The sequence below is a fragment of the Solenopsis invicta genome, chromosome 9, assembly GCF_016802725.1.
Source record: "Solenopsis invicta isolate M01_SB chromosome 9, UNIL_Sinv_3.0, whole genome shotgun sequence".
Taxonomy (NCBI): Eukaryota; Metazoa; Arthropoda; class Insecta; order Hymenoptera; family Formicidae; genus Solenopsis; species Solenopsis invicta.
The window spans coordinates 7,935,533-7,959,327 of NC_052672.1; the positions used below are offsets into that span (position 1 = coordinate 7,935,533).

The 23,795-nt window shown below is 28.1% G+C and overlaps 1 protein-coding gene across 5 annotated transcripts; it reads left to right on the plus strand.

Annotated features, from left to right (window-relative positions):
* Nucleotides 1–3,099: 3,099 nt before the first annotated feature.
* Nucleotides 3,100–21,117, plus strand: LOC105202165. 5 transcript variants are annotated; one of them, XR_005575548.1, is made up of 24 exons: nucleotides 3,106–3,815; nucleotides 5,978–6,139; nucleotides 6,242–6,501; nucleotides 8,855–9,062; nucleotides 9,176–9,523; nucleotides 9,677–9,817; nucleotides 9,956–10,111; nucleotides 10,189–10,353; nucleotides 10,458–10,582; nucleotides 12,468–12,642; nucleotides 13,691–13,755; nucleotides 13,871–14,157; nucleotides 15,773–16,073; nucleotides 16,447–16,518; nucleotides 16,643–16,777; nucleotides 16,850–16,990; nucleotides 17,055–17,249; nucleotides 17,381–17,577; nucleotides 17,659–17,699; nucleotides 17,939–18,144; nucleotides 18,897–18,924; nucleotides 19,102–19,256; nucleotides 19,913–20,048; nucleotides 20,350–21,117. XR_005575548.1 is itself a non-coding variant. In XM_039453473.1 (24 exons), the coding sequence occupies exons 1-24, from the start codon at nucleotides 3,647–3,649 to the stop codon at nucleotides 20,422–20,424; spliced, it is 4,044 nt and encodes a 1,347-aa protein (XP_039309407.1). In that variant the 5' UTR covers nucleotides 3,120–3,646; the 3' UTR covers nucleotides 20,425–21,117. The 5 variants fall into 5 exon arrangements, 4 of the variants coding, with proteins under 4 accessions (XP_039309410.1, XP_039309411.1, XP_039309409.1 ...); XM_039453473.1 differs by having other exon boundaries at nucleotides 3,120–3,815; nucleotides 18,897–19,025; XM_039453475.1 differs by lacking the exons at nucleotides 19,913–20,048; nucleotides 20,350–21,117 and having other exon boundaries at nucleotides 3,104–3,815; nucleotides 18,885–18,924; nucleotides 19,102–19,189.
* Nucleotides 21,118–23,795: the final 2,678 nt, after the last annotated feature.

Genomic DNA, 23,795 nt, shown 5'->3' on the forward strand with positions numbered 1-23,795 from the left:
ACATTTTTCAATTTATACGAAATTATTTAGCTAAAATAAATTAGTCACATAATTAAGACGATTTACTGAATATATCAAACAATATCAAGTATGTCAAAGTCATCATAAAAAAGATTACTCAACACAAGTATTTTTATGTACTCTCTAAAACGGAGACAACGAGTTATTGACTGGAAGACAGTCTGATCTTATTGTCAGTGCTGTTATATTTATAACTATATCAGTCAGTGACATACATACTTCATTCATAATACACTGATTTCAGTCCGTGACAGTATCCTTTTCTTAATCGGAATCATTGAAAAACACTGAACAGTCATTAATGATCACATTTATAAGTATTATATAACAATACAATTCAATAAGATTTTACTGATTTATATTTAGAGAGTAAATATGATTGTCTGTACTTAAAATTTTAGACTTGCTATAAGATTGCTCCTAAAAGCGGTGAGTTTAAACCAACACCATATTTGCATATTACTGCAAAAGAAGTCGTGAAAAAGAAATATTATACATCACAAAAATTGTTGCTCGTCGATAATTTCGAGGTACACCAAATCTCTACCATAATTTTACAGTTTCAATGTGCCATTACCTACTCAACATAATGACACTTTGTCGCAGAAATGTCCAAGAGAACAGGATGTGACTATAATGTGTTTAACGGAATGGAAACACGGAGAAGATCAACCACTGCCTCCAGTGAGGTCAATGGTAACCTTTTGGCAAGCAGCTGAGACCATCGCAAGAGGCAGTGGACCCACTGTCACACTTTGCCAGTAAATAATAAAATATTATTATGTGTGTATAATTTAGAGATATACAAATTCGAATTCAAATCGATAAGAATCAAAATCAAAAGCAGTTGGTTCATTCAAATTCGTTTTTTGATTCAAATAAATGCATAATCTTGAATTATCTACAAATCGATTTTAATTCATGTTTAATGTTTTAGTTTATTAAATCTACAATTCATGTGTTTTGTTCGGTGTTCATTAATAGTTCATAAATTCATCAATTTTCTAATACTTAGCGCAGCTAAGTCCTTGCGTAACACAATGTCCTTAATGGAACTTTTTCCCAAAATAATTTTCTTATTAAAGAAAAGGATTTGCAACATTATTTAAAATATTTTATTATTATATTCGAAGTAACACGTAACGTAAATTTGGGAAAATGTGACGTAAATTCGATTCGTATTCGAATTGAAGGGATTTATATATAACGATTCGATATAAAAATTTCAAATTTAATTCAATTTGATTTCAAGCATATTATAAACCATTTAATTCGATTCGATCACGAAGATGTTCAAGCCGCACATTATTAGTAGATATAAAATTATTTAAACCTTATGAAAAAACTATTACACTTCATGTTTGTTTTAAGCAATATAAATTTTTTTTATATTTTAATTGTATTTTAGTTCTTTTATTTTTTAAATAATCAATTTGGAAGTAAATTATTATAATAATTTTTCCAATCACATATTTGATTCGTGTTTTCAAATCAATGTTACGCCAAATGTTCAAAAAGTAAAACAATCTTTCAGTGACGGAGTAACTGGATGCGGACTTTATCTAGCATTAAGTTTCTTATTGGAACGAATGACTGTCGAAAAGGAATGCGACGTTTATTTAGCAGTGCGAGCTGTCAAACGATCAAGAACAGATTTTGTTCGTTCTATGGTAATTAATCAATTTTAGAATAACAAAAAAAAAATATTTATAAGAATTTTATTGATACAAAATTGTAGTCATCTTTTCGATGACACAAAAGAGATTATAGAGCTAGTATTCATAATCGATTTTTATGTTAAAGGCTGAAAACTATTATCTTAAGATATCATTAACTAATCACAGAGACGAACTATTATCTTTAGACACTGCTTGACAATTTTAAAATAAGATTCGATTATGAATACTAGCTTATTATAAAACTTCAAAAACATATAAATGGTTGAAGTTACTTACAAATTTTATTTAATGTTTAGGAACATCTGGAATATCTATATGATGCCGCGGTGACATATATGGAGTTTTTTCAAAGCTATGCAAATTTTTGGTAAAACAAGAACAATCAAGCTATATTCTCGCATACACATACAGCTGTTCTTCGACATCATGCACAAATTATGTGAATGTTCATAATGAAATCTTTCGTACTACAAAAAGGGTAAAACAAAAGATTGTCGGAGACTTTCTTCAACAACTACGGAGATTTAATCGTACTACCGCGACATAAATGATCGTAAACAAAATCTGCTTGAGAGAAAAGTCTACCATAAAAGAAAATAACAACGTTTTAGCTGTATTTAAATTATTTTTAAAATTCATCATTTATCAAATAATGTGTTAAATCGATAGTCGCATCTCAAAGTATATTGTTGCCGTTTTTCTGGAAATGCTGATTGGTTCTCGCGTTGTGCTTACTTCGTGAGCTGTTGTCATCGCAGAGATCGCGTTGATTGCTATACTTAATCGCATTGACAGTTATAATAATTGTCATATGCATCAACAGGTTAAAAATACAATATTAATATATTATCAAAGTAATTATTACATATTTATTTATTGTATTGGTCCTGTTTCCTGCGTCTAAAAATTTTTCTTTTTCCCTTGGGCGACTTTGTGATTATTTCAAATAAGTCTTAATATTAAACGTTCTTATTTATGGTGGTAAAAAATACTATTATTAAAATTATTATTTAATATTTTATATTTCGTGTTGTACTTTATTTTCAAAAAATCCGCCCAATCTTTCCTAAAAATCGTCTTGCAGTGAAAGGAATAACAAAGAAAAACGCAAAAAATCGACTCGCCTTAAATCTTGTTTATGTCAACGATAACTGCAATCCTGATTATGGGAGATAATTGCATAGAGAGTTAGATAGATAATTAGATAAAATAAGATTACTTTCATGTACAAGGTTTTAACAATAGTAGTTTGTTTCAAAATGTGATTTTAGTTTTTAATATCGTTGAAAATTTTTCGCGAACCATTCGTGAGTTCTTGATATAAAATTACTTTTTCCTCACATATCTGACATATTTAAACATAACATCTCCCAAAAAACAAAATTTAAAATCTATAAGACGTCTTTAACGCTACATTTAAAAATGTATTTGAATAAAGACTTCTTTTAGATGACTAAAAAACATCTTATGACCCGACATCAAATAATCTGAATAAGATAACCTTAAATCGGGAAGAGAGACTTAATGTTATCTGAGTCTGTTATTGCGAACTTTCTTCTCATCGGTTTTAGTTTGACATTACTGTGGCGGAATATTGATAGTATAAAAACGGATACAGTGCAAAACGTTTCTACGAAAATTTAATTCTTTATTATTTCATTATTAAGCCGTGTAGTGCAAATTGCTGTTTCCGCATACATGAGAGTCACTCGTATATACGTGTTTATGTCCTCGCATTTGTATGTAAACTTGTTATAAAACGAAAGTGTTTTATTAGATTCAAATTGGCAATAAACTTTTTTAAAGTAAAAGAACTAAACTGTAAATAAACTAATCTAATTAATTACATGTACAATAATTGCAGATATTGTGCCAAGTTAATATATTTATTTTTATTTTAATAATCATTAATCTTACAAAAATTATATGCGTTGACAATAAAAAAAATGGAGATGAACGTATTAATATTTCTTATCTTTGTGACTCAAACACTACTTATTTTTGGAAAAGTAATTTTAATACAGGATATGAGATTACTCTATAATACGACATTGATATGTGAGTCTGAATATGATGGCGGCGCTCTTGTGTGGAATTATCATACGTCAATTGACGGTGAGGATAATATACTTGCTTTTATTTTATTGTATAACTTTAATTATAATCAATATTTAATATACTTTCTGATATATTTTTTTGAAAAATATATATTGCTTTACTTATTGGATTAAAAAAAAACATTCCTTTAACCTTTAATAAACATTTTCTTCAAACCTTTGAAAAACGTTATTATAACATAATATAAAACATTGCTTTAACGTTAAAATAAACATTTTTTTAATAAAAAAAAAATTATCCTATTATTTTTAAATAATGTTTAATAATTATGAGCTTTAAATAATAATTAGTTATTAAAAATGTTTTTAAAATAATTTTTAAAATATTAAAAAAAATTTTTTTTTTGAGTCTTGCTTTTTAATATAATAACAAAAAAAACTTTTCTTATTTTTGGAAACATCGTAGTTTTAGAACGAACATAAAAGATCTCTGTGGTAATTTTGGAATTTTTTAAAATTTAGACTTTATTTTTGAAATGATATTCAAGATGTGAAATGAGAAACACTAAGAAACTTTTTACACTAGAGCTGTTGATATTTCAGACAATTTTAATTTTTGTGAAGTTAAATGTAGAAAAATGTGACCTTTAAATTTGTTATTAACACTAACTTCGAAAAGCTATAACTTTAGTTCCAATCAATATATTTCAACTTTTTTTTATGAATAAAAATTTAGACTCTTAAAAATGTGACTGCACAATTGGCATTGCCGAAAAATGATTATTGTTAAATTATAATAAAAAAACCTTTAAACAAAAATAAAGCACTTCTTTTTAAATTAACTTTTTTTAAATTATATTCTTGTTACAAAAAACTTTAAAACCCTTTAAAGTACGGCATTTTAAAGCTAAAGGGTTAGGTTTATACATACTTTAAAGTACATACTTTAAAAGAAATTATGGTATTGCTATTCCTCTTAAAAAGTATAATTATGTAACAAGTAAAATATGACATATATTTATGAGTAACTCAAAGTGTCTCGGATTGAAAATTGATACGTTACAATATTAATTATAATTAATATATACGTGAATAACATACAATTACGCAAATAAATTTGTTCGAACGTGTCGTGTCCAGGAAATTTTTATATAAGATTACTAACAAAAAAGTTACACTTACACACAATATGGATCTTACAGATCCCAACAAAACTGTTGCCGTTTGAATTCTAGTTGAAGACATAGAAAGTTGGTCAACTATATATCAACTAAAAGAGGATATTTCAAACTCCCCCCCCTTCCTTGGTTCGAAACACCAATCTCATTCTATCTTTACTTAACAATTAAGCGTTCGATATTTTGTAGGGAATCTCTCAGAACTTAAACTGTGTTTAAGGTTAACAAAGCTTGTTATACAACAAGTCTTTAAAATAAAATAACGTTTTCGCGTAATAACACAAAGACGCGCATTGCGTGCTTGCTGTTCTGACAGTCGTAGTTTTCACGCGTCAATAACTTTAAAATATTTTTCTCGAAAAGAAGCAAAACATTATTAAAAACTTTTTTTTTAACTGTAAGAAAATTAAAAGTATGTAAAAACAATTTTTTTATATTTTTCGATTTATTTTATTCGATCTTTCAATTGTTCAAAAAATTGTTACAAAGTTTATCATTAAATAAACTGAGAAAAGCACGATACCTTTTAGAGCACTATCGGCGTGCAATATTAAAAAAATTTTTAAGATAGATTACTGAACCACTTAATGTGAAATAGCTCTTATAAATTAATCAAAAATTTTTTTCTTTTTTACATGTATGTATATTAAAATTGTCATCAAAATTAAGTTAATGCTCAGTTTTTATACGTCGTTAAAGTAACCCGGGCCTTCCAAAGTTTTACTTTTTATTTATCACACATTTTGTTTTGTTACAAAATAATTTAAGTACAACGACTTTTTCGATTTTTATATTAGAAAAGTCTTTTTTTGTTTTAGTTTTTAACAATTGATTTAAAAAAATTAATCAAAATCGTTGCATTATAATTCAATATCTAAACAATAGAAAAAAAACGCTGGATCAAAAATAGAATGTGAACAGATAGAAACTTCTTCGAAATGTGGGCATTGAGTGTTAATATGTACTAAATAAGCTTATTCATAAAACATTCAATATTTTATTACATTTATAGCAATTTTTTTATTATCAATCAATATTTCAGAGAGATTCAATGTTTATGAGTCTAATGGATTTAAAAAGAATGACATAATGTGTGAAATGAATGAAAATAATGGATGCTTGGAGTCATGGTCTAAACGTGACTGGAATCTTACAAATTCCTTATTAACACCTATGGGTCCAGTATTTGATCAACGATGGGAAGGTGAAAACCTTGCTGGCAGAATATTCTGATACATATAGAACTTATTTAATGTTATAAACAAAATATATTTCTATGGTAACTATATTCATTTAAAATTTTCAGAATTTCGACAGTTTAATGTTGGTAACAACTGGTTTCGGATGTCTAATATTTTTACAACTAACTTTAACGAAGTAAAGCTTTCTTTTTCGGTTCGTGCTGTATACAACATGATGATATTAATTTGCAACAACACGAGTACTTTCCGGGATTCTTGTTATTGGATCATAATAAATAGTTGGAATGCACAATCTGACATTGGAAAATGTCCAACAATAATCCCGAATGCAGTTTGTTATTCTACTTCACTAATATCAAAAAAAGTAAATAAATGTTTTTAAAATAATTTTTAAAATATTTTTTTAAATACTTTCTTTTTGAGTCTTGCTTTTTAATATAATAACATAAAAAAACCTTTTCTTATTTTTGGGAACATCACAGTTTTAGAACAAACATAAAAAATCTGTGGTAATTTTAGAATTTTTTTAAATTTAGACTTTATTTTTGAAATAATATAGTGTTTCTGTTGCTTAAAACTATCTAATTTCCAATTTAGTATATTAAAAACGTTTTTTGAAACATATATACTAAATTTAAAAATAAATCAGTTTAAAAACTTCCTAGTCACATTTAAACATCATTCTAACAAGGAAACACCATAGTGTTACCTACCAATTTTGATAAGCTTTGGATATGTCAAAATATAGATAAAAATAAGATATACATATTTTTTATATGTTTAGTCGCTCGTTAAAGTTTCCTAGTGCAGACTGCACTGGACTGCACGCAGCAAGTCGCAAACGTCGAGCAGCAGTCTTCGTTGATTTGCTGCTGCTAGCCCAAAATTCAACACTGATTTTAGACGAGCAGCAAGCTTCATTGATTGGCTGCTGCTCAACGCCTGCCGTTTGCTGCGTGCAGTCTGCACTGGGTTTAAGGCGATGCTGGATTCCGCAAGCCAATTTATACACAAAATTTCCAAAAAATTTCTCTTACATTAAAGCTTCTAAGTTCGTTCTAAAAGCACAGCATTGTTCTTTGTTGTAATTTCCAAGGTGCTAACTGCTGATTTTATATGTACAAAGTCTCAAATTTCTATGCTTAGCAAATGTTGACTAACATAACTGTATTTTTATAATCTTTTTTGTTTTTTATATCAAATTCTAGTTACCACCCTTCGTTATTGTCTGTTTTTTCCGAGAGGGTAATCACTTCATGCAATCGTGGAATAGTGTCCCCGAAATCATAATAAAATCTTTATGAAATCCTCATGTAATGAGAAATAAGAATAAATCATATGTATTATGTGCTTGATAAAGTTAAAAACTAAAAAAATGTATATTTAAAAAAAATAAAAAGAACTGTTAAAATCAGTTAAATTAATTTTTTTAATAAAAAAAATTGAAATCTTATAGTTTAAATTACGTGAACTCTATAATTGTATACTATTGTTTGCAGATGTGTAATCGGAGATAATTGTATTTAAAAACAACGTGATATATGTCAATCGGATGTACTTAAGACCAAAAAATAATTTAAAAAATTGATTTTTTTATAACCATAAATTTTTTCGTAAAGATTAATTAGATTAATTTAGATTTAACGGAGAAAAAAATATTAATAAAAAATCACATTTCTTACAATACTCGAAATTGTGGGGGTCTTTTGAAATAAAACTTGGTAGTAAATTTTCTTTTATCTAGGTAGATATTTTGCCCTATATAACGATTGACTACGCGCGGGGCCCAAAATCACTCTTCTTATTCCGCTATACCCTTTGGATATTTCGATTTGGAATATACACAGATTTAGAAATAGTTCAGAAAAGTTTATATTAAATTCTTATCCAAAACGTTCATTCAAAGTTTTTTTGCTGCTAATAAGCATTACACAACGTTCATTAGGTGGATTCAAAATACAACAACAGTCTCACGCTCGAAATTCAAATGGCTAATGATTATCTCACATCTCTCTCTCTCTCTCTCTCTCTCTCTCTCTCTCTCTATATATATATATATATATATCTTTCTCTCTTTGTCTCTCTAAATAACAACTTTATATGCCAAGTTTAGACACACATTACGCAGCACACATCAAATTTAATTACATTATTTGAAAATCATATTCAAGACTTTCGAGCTCAAAATTTAAAAAATAAACATTTAATATATTTTTCAAAATTACATATGCAAAGAGTACACTCATAAAAATTACTATTACGTGTAAAATTGATATTCAGTTTTTATAAAAACACTTATAATATAGAGTAACCATCTGACAATGTGTAACTGTAAGGAAATAATTTTAAAAGAAGCTTTTAGAATTTAACACAAATTATACAAGGTGTTAACCTATCTCAGCACCTCTCACAAACCTCGTCTTTTCTCTACTAATTAAAAAAAAAATGATGTTTTTTATTTACGTTTGACAATACTCGCTACAGTTTCAACAAAATTCGTTTAAAAAAAAAACCAATTTTTTCAAAGAAATGTTTCATTTTCTTATGCGCGACTAAGCATTTACAAAAAAAATTTATGACTCTTGTTTTTATCTACAATCGAAAAGAAATATCTGGTTATGTTCTATTAAATAGAATCTTTAAAATTCAAAATTCGCAATAATTGTTGCATGATATTTATATCCCCTCCCCCCCACGCATCTAAAATTATTTTATAGTTAACACAGAACTCAGCGCCTGAATTTAAATGGCAAACGTTTGTTATTACATGGAATTTTGACATGGGTAAAATAATTCTTTATGATATTGATCAAGAGAGCAGTTTGTCATATACAAACAATGAAAGTCAATTAAACTCATCGTCAGACAATAATTATTACATGTTCATTGTGAGTCCTGGTGAAGCGTACATACGATTGCATACATGTGAGTACAAATAATTTGATAATAAATTCCTGTCAATCAAAAAATCATTTTATATTAAATATTAATTGAGTAACAAAAAAATAATATTATTTAAGAATATTATGTGTATTTAGATAAGTTTTTGCATACGACTGTTGAGAATGCAACTTTAACGAGTCCAATTTTTCAAATTTATGACGAAGTGATATGTGTACAACTATTAGTTGGCCTTTGCGTTGAATGCGCTGCACAAATAGTGTTGCGCGATTCCACGAACGATGCAGTATTAGTAATGACAATAATAAAAAACTCAACAATACCCGTGATTGATGACTTACCTATGTGGCAATCTGTCACTATCAAGAATAATTCGATCAACTATAGTAATTATAGGGTGATCATTCAATTAATTCCTAAACTCAATAATCATAATATCAATCCGTTGTGGGCGATAGCAAATGTTCGCCAGTGTCCTCCAAATGGTAGGAACCTTGTCTCTAAATGTCTTATTATATTCAAAATCTTATTAATAAATCACGCACTTTAGATAATGCACCCAATAATTATAAAAATTTTCCAACAATTTAATTTGTTTATATGTATAATTACATGTGTATTGATTTTAATATTTTTAGGAACTTTGAGGAAAAATGTTATAACTTTTACAAATTACCACAAACCTATTGAGCGGCAAAACGTGACATGTCAAAAATTATTTTATGGTGAATATGTTGTCGTGAGTTCTAAATCAAGCGTCAAATCAGATGTAAATCTAGGTAACTACGCATACTTGTTACTTATATTGCATAATAATCAAAGATTTATAATATCGCATATTCATTAAGTAAGTTACTCGAATAATTAGAAAAATGGAAATAGAAAAATTATTTTGAAATAGAAAATAATTTTCCCAGATGCGTCATACTGTCCTCTAGGAAAAATTGGGCCAAAGTGCTTAGTTTCCTGTGAATATGATCTGCATAATAACTTTGATTGCAGAGGAACTCAAATTTGTTATGAAGATGGTTGCACGTGTGATGCAGGTTTTTCAGGAGCACAATGTTTTGACTGTAATTTCTAATACAAATTACATATATCGTATTTATTTACAAAATGTTCACCTGTAATTAATAAATTGAAATTTTAGCTTGTGATTCAAATACATACGATTATAACTGCAGAAAAACATGTGGCTCATGTCTCTATAATAAAACGTTATCTAATAATCGGTGTGATACAAGAACTGGAATATGCAGTAACGGATGTAATAATACTAATACAGAATTTTACATTCCACCTTTATGTCAAACAAGTAACAATCTTTTATATGATACACTGAAACTGCTTTTCACTTGCATTTTCTAAATGTCTATCATTTGTTAAATATAAATAACCAATATGTCGATCATTTTACAGGCGTAGAAAAGCCAAATACACCTACAATCATCTCAATAAACGAAACGGCTATATGGGTCTATGTTGATATAACGTGGAAAGACGAATACGGAGAAATACCGATTCTTTACTCTTTTGTCATTCAAGTAACTCATACTCACAGACATATTAAAAATATTATCTTTTTAATATTATACGAATTATTATTTTAGAAGAGAAGAGAGTATTATGGCTACTGTCGTATTTCCGTTATTAAGTGACGTATTCTAACCATTGTTTATGGAGTTATTTGTTTAGTAGCCTGCCGTTTTTTAGTAATGTTAATATGCCAATACATAATGACTGACAATTGTTATAAAGCATTTTTACTTTTGAGCACTTTTAAACTTTTTCACGGTACATTTTTAACCTTTAATTACATACACTTTCCATTATTCTTAAACTTGAGTGTATTATCACACGAAGGTGCATACACTCGAAGATTTTTTTATTATTTAACTTTCTATTCGGCCGTATACATTTCGAGTTATACAAAGTTAAAACAATATCATGGAATTTTTTTAATATAGTTTTATAGCGAAATTTTTATATCAAAATATTTCTTCGATAATTCGATTGCCATTCAAAAGAGCGGTGTTTAGAAACATAGAGACATCATTTTATGCTTGTTGTTTAATGTTAAACAGCAATAAAATGATATTTTTCATGAAATTTCTAATGGTATTTCTAAAGTTTCTGAACGCAGGAAAATTCTAAATCAGGAAAATTCTAAACAATGAAAAATTTTAAAATATATAGTTTTATAACAAGGTACTGTGTTTCTTTTAAACTAAACTAATTTTTTTAAATTATTTTTATGGATAACCATATTACAATCACATTTTTTCTTCCACCGATTATGCAGTGCATTAGACTTTTATAAATCACGTCTTAGATAATAAATATTTTATTACTTTGAGTCTAGAATCTGTCAAACAACACTCTAATGAATGTAATCATTCAAGTTTCAATAGAAAATATTAATTATAAACAAAGTTATTCAATAAAATGAAAATAGGTGCCATATTACCCTCTTCTCTTCTATTATTTATTTAAAGTCGAAATTAGCTATACAAAGAAAAGTTAAAAATGATCAAAAATCGAAATTGATTAAGATGTAAGACAAAGAATAATTTATGAATTTACGACCGACACAAATGTCAAATATAAGATTCACCGGAATTCAATATGATTCGTAAAAGAGTTTTTTGAGAAAGAGGTCGTTAAAAGTTTCCATTGCTCTAGTTCTTAAAAAAAAATTTAATGATTTCATCTTTGCAACACAATGCAGAATTTTTGATAATCTGTTTCTTAGAGACATTATTGTATGTATGACATTTGACAACTGATTTCAACCTGATTTTGAAAAGTCATTTCAAAAGTCAAAAGATTCAAGTAGCACCATGGAATTTATCGGATTTCATAGACTTCAATGAACTTCATAATACTACGGGGTTGAGCACCAAAATTTAAAAGTGGTTACCACCACGCATTTTTTTCAACATTGTGATGTTATCTTTGAATAACAAATTCGTATTCAGCGGACAAAACTACATCGAAAATATATATTCACACTTATATATAAAAAAAAAAATTTTGTACAGGGTACATTACGTGAAAAAGCAGTCGTATTTAAATTACTATATCTCAAAAACAAAAATTGTGCTAAAATAAATCAAAGTGCATTTTAAGAGTCGATTTTACGTGGTTTTGATAAATTAAAAAAAAATTTTTTCTACTGATTCTACGTCATAAAATCTGTCAGAAAATGTCTTGATGCTAATTTTATCAACATTTTGAACAAATTTTTAAATTTGAGATTATCAATATCGTGTCTAGCAGGCAAAAAACATAAGAATCACCATTCAATCGTTAAAATACAGAGACCTTGTTGTCCAGTATAATTTAATAAAATAATTAATTCATATAAATCCGATTAATATTCGGTAACAAAATAAAAGAAAGAGATCAATTTCATAATTTTTTTTACAGGAACACATCGAATATAATCAGCAATCATGGAATGAGTTATTTCGAAATATGACACAAGTGACAAAATATTTTGAAAATGTGGAACCTGGATTTACTTATCATATTCGTCTAACCTTAAATATTTCAGGTGTACAAATACACAGCGATTGGAAAGTAGTTGAGACTAAGTGCAATCGTGAGTTAATATTAATTTAGTTTATACAATGTTTATATTTATAATTTACAATTTAATTATTAATAATTTATCAATAACGAATAATTCCAGCAAATATGATGACATATTAACGTTAAAAAAATTTATGGCCATTGACGTAAAGTGATTTACAATGTATGCCTTTTTTTACATGATCTTAATATCGTCTTACTAATTAAATCTGTATAATTAATTACTATCCTTTATTATTACATTTACTTAACACGCCATATATAGTAACGTAATTTGCATAACATAATTTATATTTAAATTGAGATAAACGACTATTTAATTTAAAGCAGATCTTAAAAGTGCTCAAAATAATAACTTTCAAGAAGAATTTATATTATAGTACAAGTTCCCCAAACTTCGCGCCATATGTTTACTTATGATTTTAAAACGCAGCCATTAAGTAGAACAAGAAGTATAACTTCACAAATTAAATTTCCAGTCAATTTAATAATATTGATGCCTCAAAAATGTTTAATATATTAAATTGATATTGATTTAACGTCACTACGATTTCATTGCTATTTCTCGTTGGGATATATTATTTCAACCAAATTTCAACTTTACTTCGACGTTGAATCGGCGAGGAAACAATAATTAAATAGTGATATACTTTATAACTCTTTCAACGTCAAATCGAGCAGAATTTCAAAATTCGATTTTCGACGTTACATCATACGTTTCTGATTGGATAAACATAACAAAGCATTATCATCATGTTTGTTGGGACAATTAACGATACAATCTATTACATAATTAACAATTTTATTATTTTCAATGAAACAAATTGAAATTGTTATATAAAATTATTATTATTTTACATGTTTGGTATGCAGAAGCAATTTTAGTTTTACCTGGGATAATATAAGATATTTCAAGAAAGTAATAAAATAACTAAATCATTTAACAGCTTGTTTAAAAGCTATCATAATTTTATTCATATATAATCATAATTAAAATATTTTAGTTTTTTATCTAGTCCAATGTATAATGCGATGATTCTTTGTGCTTAATGATGTAGCGGCTGAAAACTTCGACGTAACATCAGAAGAAAACGGCATTATAATTGAACAAATCAATTCAAACGTATGTAAACGTTTTATGTTACATTCGATTAGATTTATTTTAATCTTGGTATAATATTGTTCTTATATTTAATAATATTTAAAAAAAAAATTTGTTTTTATTTTTTCTACTACAGCAATTATATTCATGTCCGGCAAGGTGGTACTATCTAGTAATTTACAATGAAAATACAAATGAAAAAGACGTTGCTACATTAATTCCATCTTTTCCATATGAGATTAAACATTTATCAGCATACACTTCTTTTAATGTGACTATATCTCATAAAAATCGCGTATTATTTTCAAAATTGATCAGCGTCAATAATGTTTCACCACTATATGAAGCGTGGTTAATAGGAGCCATTACAGCCATTACTTCATTCTTCGTCGTGATAGTAATAGCATCTTACTTGTACCGAAGGTATATCATCTTATAATTTATTTTTTGGAACTTTGTAATATTGATCTCATTTCTGTCTATTAACATCTAGTATAAACATTTAGTTTTACATACACTCTTTGACAAAAGAGTTACGCACACACATAGTTGTTTTTAAATTTTCCATTTTACTTTTTACTGAAGATTTTCAACTTTGGGAGATAGAAGTAAAAACTTTCCACTTTAAATGATTGTAAGATCATGAAAACTTATTTAAAGTGCGATATATGCATGAACATTATACGAAATAATAATTAAACGTAAGCAAAATTTAGTTGGAATTAAAAATTATATATATGTCAATTACCAGTTTTCTTTATAGCATATATAACGAGAAAAACGCTTACGTGCTAAAATTATCCAATGCGTACCACTAAAGCTATTTTTTAAATATATTTGAATAAGAGTGTATTTAGGATGTTAAACAAAGTTTGAAATTGTAGATTCATGTTAATAAGTAATTTATTATATAACATATTAAATTTTTCGATTTTAATAAATTAATTTATTGTAAATCTTCCTGTAACATGCTGTGAAAAGTATAATGTAGGAAACTGATAGCACCGCTGTAATCTCTTAAGCCGTATTGTTTTGAAAATATAAATTAATTAGAAATAGAAGGAAGTGTCAAAACTAATACTTATTTTATTAATAATTTATCGAAAAAGTAGTCAAATCTTCAATAAGTAATAATAATAAAAAGATATAAACACTGAAATAAAACTTAAACTAGATTAAATTTATGTAATAATATATTTTATTCATAATTACTAATTTCAATATTATCACTTATCACTTTTACACTAACATCATTTCTTTAGTAAAACTTGATACGTATTATGGTAATTGATAAAATTATAAAAATACCGATTTAACTTTTATAATAATTGTACATCTGTACAAGTATATAATGCATGTCAAATATTATACAACAAGTCTTTTAATATAAAAATATAATAATTTAAAATAAAATTGCAGAATTACGTTATTATTAGCTACATAAATTCATAAAAAATTTTTATAAAAAATATCTGATTTTCTAGAATGCTGATAGTATGCGTAAAACAAAGTAAAACTTGTTAAATTTTGGTCTGTACTATAAATTATTTTTTTTTTTGTCATTAAATGTTGATGATATAAAGTAAAAACGTAAAATATTGAAAAAGTATGCTTGAAGAGACCTGTACGCATTCAGCAACTTCCTCCTACATATACATTATGGACTCACATGTCTTTTCTCACCATGGAATTCTATTAGTCGCAAATTATTTTATTTAGCGTTTGTCTATAAAATAAGAAAGAAATCACGTATTATGTATGTATATAAAAATCTTAAAATTAATTTTAAAATGATTGCGTACAATCCGTTAGTCTTTGGAATATTTTATAGGTCCAATTTTGCTTTGTTGCGAATTCTTAGAAAGATTGGTGTACAATTTAATTTACAAAGTTATAATATTTCAAAAATCAACAATTCTATACTTGTGCGTAATTTTCTCTTGTTAAAGAATGTAGAACTTGAGCTGTTGAAATTATATATTATATTATGATAGAACATAAATTAAGTCTGCTACAATTATGCATACAATTGTTCCAGAAAAAAACAACAACGGAATGAAGAACAAATACGAAACGAAATAGCTTTGTGGCAGGAATCCGTGAATTGTGAACACGAAACGACATTCACAATATCGAATAGAATAGAATTAATGGAAAGTCTGTCTCATATTTATGAAAGTATACCTTCATTGCGGACAAGTACTCCGGAAGCGTTGGTAACTGCTATCGTGCACGGCGAGAATGAAGAGGCGGAAATGATATCATTAGTAAAGGTGACAAATTTTGAGGAATATGTCAAACAAGCGATACAGTCAGGATTACTGGATAAGCAATACAAAGTAAGTTCTCGACTTTTATTTTAATTGTTGAATTATATCAAATTGTCTTTTAAAAATATTCGGAAAATGTTACAATTATAGGATTAGTTTTAAATGACGGCAAATTTCTACGAATAGAATTTCCATATTTTGAGCAGAACAAAGTTGTTTCAATTACTTTAGATAACTATGCTAGTTTATAATCATAAAACAATAACATAATTTTGAGATATTCTCTCGAGACGTTTTTAAAAAACTAATGATACCCAGCCATCCAATGGAGAAAAACGCTCAACAAATGTAGAAATCGACACAAGAATCTTTTGTGTGTAAGAAACTTGATCAGAAATGCTTTATAGTTATGTAGTAACGTATCAATATCAAATTAATATAGACGACAAAACAAGTGATGAAGAAGTATATGGATGATGATTACTTCGATTATATCAACCCTAATTACATCACTGTAAGTTCTGAATCTTAGTAAGGGTGCTTTGATATTAAAATGCCAATTTTTATACTTTTATACTTCTGTATTCTTTTATGTTAAAACAACAAGTTTTTAATTTGATTGACAATTATTCTAAAAGGGTTATAAAAAAGAGAAACGTTATATTGCGACACAAGGGCACAAACTAAATACTGTCACCGACTTCTGGCGTATGATTTGGCAAGAAAACGTTCTTATTATATGTATGTTGACAAATGAAGTCGAAAATAAAGAGGTAATTCTTTTACTTGAATAAAATTAAATTCTTATTTTCTTGCATAAACATCAAACATAATAATTTTTATAGACAAAGTGCGAGCAATATTGGCCGAATATTGACAAGAAGATAAAGTATGGCGACATTACTGTATTAAATGAAAAACAGAATATTTTTGCTGATTACTCTTTTAGAACATTTCAAGTTACTTATGGAGAAGAAACTCGAAAGGTACCAACATTTTAAAATATCTGGAAACTAAACTTTTATTAAATAATATGTCCATATTATATAGATAGAACATTTACATTACACGGCTTGGCTGGACTACGAAGTGCCATTAAATACACACTCAGTAGTCACATACTTGAAGAAATTGTTATCGTTATCACCTGGAGATGGACCCGTGGTAGTTCATTACAGTGGCGTTGAAAAAACGGGGATTATCATTTTGTGTGACATTTGTCTTCGTCGAGCAGCGACCGAGGGGGTAATGATTACATTCCGTTTAATCATTTTTGTAGTAATACCGTCTGGATTAATTAATTAAATCAATTATTTACTAATTTTAATACACAAATTGTATTAATAGTCTCGATTATTTGCAAATGAAATTGTCAGGAAGTTGATGTTTTCGCCGAAACGATATCCATTAGAAGCGAACGAAATAACATGATTAATAATAAGCAACAATATCTCTATGCGCATTTGGTGTTAGTGGAATGTTGGTTTTCCATTTCAACTACAGTTCCGTGTAATAAGATGTTAATTACGCGAATCAAGGAGTTGAAAGAACAATCGCCGGCTCTTCAGCAAAGGTATAGCTTAGAAGTTTCACCTTAATTTTTACCTTTGAGCTGATAAAGCTAATGTTAAAAAGTTGTTTATTATTCCATAAGATTACAGGACACTGCATGGCAAGATGAAATCTTGGGACAAGGTACGTTTCCCTTATCTCTGTCGGACGATCATCGAGTCAAAAACAGATTTCGAGATTTGATTTCAAGTTTATTTGCTTACATTGAATTCTAATTTACAAACTTTTAAATACTAAGTTTTGACTATTATTTGTATGATAAGTAGATCATGAAATTGAACTAGTATTTAGTGTAGTAATCAATCTTAGACATAATAGAAAAATTGAACGTATTTAGAATAAATTAAATCGTTTTTTTACAGATAAAGTCAGTAGAGTATATTTGAAGAAATATCCGATATCGGACGGGCAGAGTGATTATCTACCCGCCGTTTATGTAGACGGAGTAAAACTTCAAAATCAGTATCTAGCTACACAGCTTCCCATTCAATCAACAATCGAAACATTCTGGCGAATGATTGCCGAATACAAAGTTGAACTTATTCTCATGCTACAGCCGTCAGATTCTGTACGTGCATCTTTTACATATTAATTCGAAACGTGAAAGATAGAATGCATTTGCAGAATATACTTTAATTCTACCCTTGAATTCTAAATCACTGAAATCTTATTAAATTGCAGTGCTATAATTATCATCATTGTCTTTCAGTGATTCCAATTATAAAAGGAGTTTTCTCACGGAATTATAGTATATTGTCTCCGAAAAACAGCGCAAATATCACTGATTAATATAGTTATGAGTCTAAAAATCAAACTATTAACTATCTTTAATAAATAATAAACTAATTCCGATTTTAAGTATATTATAAAATATTACACTTATGACAAATATTTTGTTTATTTTTTAACATTTTTCAATTTATACGCAATTAATTAGCTAAAATAAATCAGTAACATAATTAAGACAATTTACTGAATATATCAAACAATATCAACTATGTCAAAGTCATCATAAAAAAGATTACTCAACATGAATATTTTTATGTATTCTCTAAAACAGAGACAACGTGTTATTCACTGGAAAACAGTCTAATCTTATTGTTAGTGCTGTTATATTTATAACTATATAAGACGTACATACTTCATTGATAATACACTGATTTCAATCCGTGACAGTATCCTTTTCTTAATCTGAATCATTGAAAAACACTGAATCACTGATGATCACATCTATAAGTATTATATAACACTGCAATTCAATAAGATTTTACTGATTTATATTTAGAGAGTAAATATGATTGTCTATAGTTGAACTTTTAGACTTGCTGTGAGATGGCTCCTACAAGCGGTGAGTTTGAACCAACCCCATATTTGCATATTACTGCGGAAGAAGTCGTGAAGGAGAAACATTATACATCACAAAAATTGTTGCTCGTTGATAATTTCGAAGTACATAAAATCACGACCATAATTTTACAGTTTTAATGTGCCATTACCTACTCAACACAATGATTCTTTGTCGCAGAAACCTCCAAGAAAACAGTATGTAACTATAACGTGTTTAACGGAATGGAAACCTGGACAACATCAATCACTGCCTTCAGTGCGATCGATGGTGACCTTTTGGCAAGCAGCTGAGTCCATTGTAAGAGGCAATGGACCCACTGTCACACTTTGCCAGTAAATAATAAAATATTATTATGTGTGAATAATTTAGAGATATACAAATTCGAATTCAAATCGATAAGAATCGAAATCAAAAGCAGTTGGTTCGATTCAAATTCGTTTTCTGATTCAAATAAATCCATAATCTTGAATTATCGACAAAGCGATTTTAATTCATGTTTAATGTATTAGTTTATTAAATCTACAATTTATGTTTTTTGTCCGGCGTTCATTAATAGTTTATTAATTCATCAATTTTCTAATATTTAGCGCAGCATCCTTGCGCAACACCATGTCCTTGATGGAACTTTTTTCCAAAGTAATTTTCTTATTAAAGAAAAGGATTTGCAACATTATTTAAAATATTTTATTATTATATTCAAAGTAACACGTAATGTAAATTTGGGAAAATGTGACGTAAATTTGATTCTTCAAGCCGCACATCATTGGTATAAAATTATTTAAAACTTATGAAAAAACTATTACACTTCATGTTTGTTTTAAGCAATATAAATGTTTTTTTTTATATTTTAATTGTATTTAAGTTCTTTTATTTTTCAAATAATTAATTTTAAAGTAAATTATTGTAACAATTTTTCCAATCACATATTTGATTCGTGTTTTCAAATTAATGTTACGCCAAATGTTCAAAAAGTAAAACAATCTTTCAGTGATGGAGTAACTGGGTGTGGTCTGTATCTAGCATTGAGTTTCTTATTGGAACGAATGACTGTCGAAAAGGAATGTGACGTTTATTTAGCAGTGCGAGCTGTCAAACGATCAAGAACAGATTTTGTTCGTTCTATGGTAATTAATCAATTTTATAATAACAAAAGGAAATATTTATAAGCATTTTATTGATACAAAATTGTAGTCATCTCTTCGGTGACACAAAAGAGATTATAGAATTAGTATTCATAGCAGATTCTTATATTTAATGCTAAAAACTAATATCTTAAGATATCATTAATCAATCACAGAGACGAATTATTATCTTTACATATTGCTTGACGATTTTAAAATAAAGTTCGATGAATACCAGCCTATTAGAAAACTTCAAAAACATATAAATGGTTAAAATCACTTATAAATTTTATTTAATGTTTAGGAACATCTGGAATATCTATATGATGCCGCGGTGACATATATGGAGTTTTTTCAAAGCTATGCAAATTTTTGGTAAAACAAGAACAAAGCTAATTTCTCGCATACATATACAGCTGTTCTTCGACATCATGCACAAATTATGTGAATGTTCATAATGAAATCTTTCGTACTACAAAGAGGGTAAAACAAAAGATTGTCGAAAACTTTCTTCAACAACTACGGAGATTTAATCGTACTACCGCGACATAAATGATCGTAAACAAAATCTGCTGGAGAGACAAGTCTACCATAAAAGAAAATAACAATGTTTTAGCTATTTAAATTACGTTTAAAGTTTAACATTTATTAAATAATAATAATCAATTATTGATATCGTCGATACTGATTGTATAATTTACTAAAATTAAGAAAAAGCAATTACATTTCTTAATACAGTATTTCACACAAGAATTGTTTGTAAAATCCATAAACTTAAAGCAATAATTAAATTAATAGTTAACATAGCTTTTAAGAATATTAAAAAATAATTTTAATTCTATTTGAGAAAATTCATGTTAAATTGATAGTCGCATCTCTTGAAGTTTATTGTTGCCGTTTTTCGGAAATGCTGATTGATTCTCGCGTTGTATGTACTTACTTCGTGAGCTGTTGTCATCGCAGAAATCGCGTTGATAACTATACTTAATCGCGTTGACAGTTATACATAATAATTGTCAAGAGATTAATAATGTAATATTAATATATTATAAAATTAATTATTACAAATTTATTTATTGTATTGGTCTTGTTTCCTGCGTCTAAAAATTTTTCTTTTTCCCTTGGGCGACTTTGTAATCATTTCAGATAAGTCTTAATATTAAACGTTCTTATTTATGGTGGTAAAAAATACTATTATTAAAATTATTATTTAATATTTTATACTTCGTGTTGTACTTTATTTTCAGAAAATCCGCCCAATCTTTCCTTAAGGAGTAACACCACCTTTGAGATTTGAAAAAATCGATTTTTTTTGTTGCTTAAATCATTAGTTTATACTTATAAAAATATGCTGTAAGTAGTTTTAGAACAAAATTCAAACTGCATTATAGTGTTTGAGTTGATTAAATGAATCGTCTCTATGCACCTACCGAGCAGCTTCAAGCGATTTGGATCGGCTCCGTCTTCTCTGTGCTTCGTAGTTATTTGGGCCTTATTTATATACCAAAAATGTACCTTATTCTAACACAATATAGATGTTATTACTTGTACTATATCAGTAAATAGTTTTAAAAGCGTCGGTTTCTGTGTTTATGCGACGTCATTAGTTTTTCTGTGTTTATGCAACAAACTTTGCTATTTGTTATTATAATGATGGCTATAACAGTTTAATAAAAATTTTGCAAGTCTAAAACCTCATGGTGGACACTATTTATCATTATTATTGCCAAAAATTGGATGCGCGGCGCGTCGTACTTGCCGAGCGCAGTCTCACCCAAGAAGCAAAAGAGATCAGAATATCATTATTAGCAACAAGAAATATAATGAGGCTACTGAACTTGTGGAAGGACAGCTTTATGGGACAGGCATCGCAGATTACAGATAAATTAAAAATGTTTAACTTTATACACAAAAAATTAGTTATCAAAACTTTAAACGCGTTTTTCTCGAAACACAGTTTTTCAAATTTGCGTGCAAGGTTACTCTTACAATTTTTATCCGATTGACTTGAAATTTTAACACAATCTTCTTGTAACTATTCTACAGGAAAGTACGTAGGCTTTTTGCGATATGTTGAAAACTCTTTTTGTAATCAGCATTTTTTAAACAAATTTTTGGGTGAAAAATTCACTTTTTTCTATAAATAGCTGCCATTGTGATCAAAATTAATATTTTTAAAAATCCCTACGTACTTCCTTAGTTTTGAATATGTAGATAATGAAAATTTTTTTTGTTTGGTTCCAACCGAGGGGAAATTCACAGCCGGCATTGGTGTACAAAATTTCGGCAGTGGACTGCCGAAGAAAGTAAGCAGTGACCTATAATATTGACGGCATTGTCGTCAGTGGTTGGGGAGTGGTGAGCTCACTTCAGAGTCGGTTTTTCGATCATGGGGTTGAGCACAAAAATTTTTTCTTGCATATTCCGAAAGTACATAAATAAAAGAATATTTTAAGCCTATAATCAATTTCATAATTGCTTTCTTTCTGGTAGTTTACTCTTGTACCTGAACGGTGGGGTGCTCACTTCAGGATCGGTTTTTCGATCACGTGGTTGAGCACAAAAATCTGGTCTTGCATATTTCGAAAGCACATAAATAGGAGAATATTTTAAGCCTATAATCAGTTTCAGAATTGCTTTCTTTCTGGTACTTTACTCTTGTACCGTTAATGTGTATTCGTACTTTCGGGACGATTTTCTGGTCGAAGAGATTGAGTACGAACATTTATTTATATATCGTTGGAAAGCACATAAAAAGCACTTAATTCTAGTGTATTTATTTTTTTATTTTATTAATTATTTATATGAGTTGGTGCTGGCTTAACGTTAAGCTGGCACCCCCACCTTCAATCTCATTTTCCTGCTAAACCGCTCGAGCACAAAAATTTCAAATAGGGTACATAATTAGCACATAAAAAGCACTTAATTTTGGCATAAGTGGCGTTTCGATTTTTTGTGGTGGGGGTGCTAACTTAACAGACATTGTTATTTTTAGTATTCTATTGTTTGAAGTTAGGTATACCTATGCATAAGACATCACATAATAATGTGCAATTACAGTAAAATGTATAGAATTTTTAAAGAAGAATGTTTAAAATTTATTTTGATTACAAACAAATACAATATCAAGGTCATTATTTTGATTATTTTTATTATTATTTTTAGTGTTCCATTGTTTGAAGTTATATGCATAAGACAGCACATACTAATGTGCAATTACATTAAAACGTATAGATACAGTTCGTAAATAAAATTTTTGGAAGTTTTTTGTATAATTGTGTAGAATACTTCGGGAAAGCTTTAGAATTCTTGTGCAGGCATTGGTATGATAATGGGCACGCGGTAGTGTTCATAATTGCATGGCATTGCCTTAATTTTAATATAGGATTGACGGCATTGTAGGCATTGACTAACAATAAGCATTGTCGGCAGTGTACAAAAATGTCGGCAGTGTTTTACAGCAATGCCAAAAATCGGCATTGGTGTACAAAATTTTGGGTTGTGAATTCCCCCTCGGTTCCAACATAAACCATGTCGCAGAAAACTTGCATGCAAAAATTCATCTTTCAGAAAAGACGATTTCGTAAATGGGCTAGTACGCCGCTATTTTGTGCATAAAAGAAAATTAAAAAAATATTTTTTACTTGTCAATATATGTGCAATAAAGCCCTCTAAGCTTTTTTTATATAGTTATTCATTTGCCGACAATAAATTCTCAAACTTAGATATCATTTTAGGGCCTCAAAGATG

Excerpts from the sequence above, each read along its gene's own strand:
- LOC105202165 (XM_039453473.1), top strand. The coding sequence starts at position 3,647 with ATGGAGATGAACGTATTAATATTTCTTATCTTTGTGACTCAAACACTA. Across the intron at positions 3,816-5,977 it reads TTATCATACGTCAATTGACG|AGAGATTCAATGTTTATGAG; the intron begins GTGAGGATAATA and ends TCAATATTTCAG. Across the intron at positions 6,502-8,854 it reads CTTCACTAATATCAAAAAAA|TTAACACAGAACTCAGCGCC; the intron begins GTAAATAAATGT and ends ATTATTTTATAG.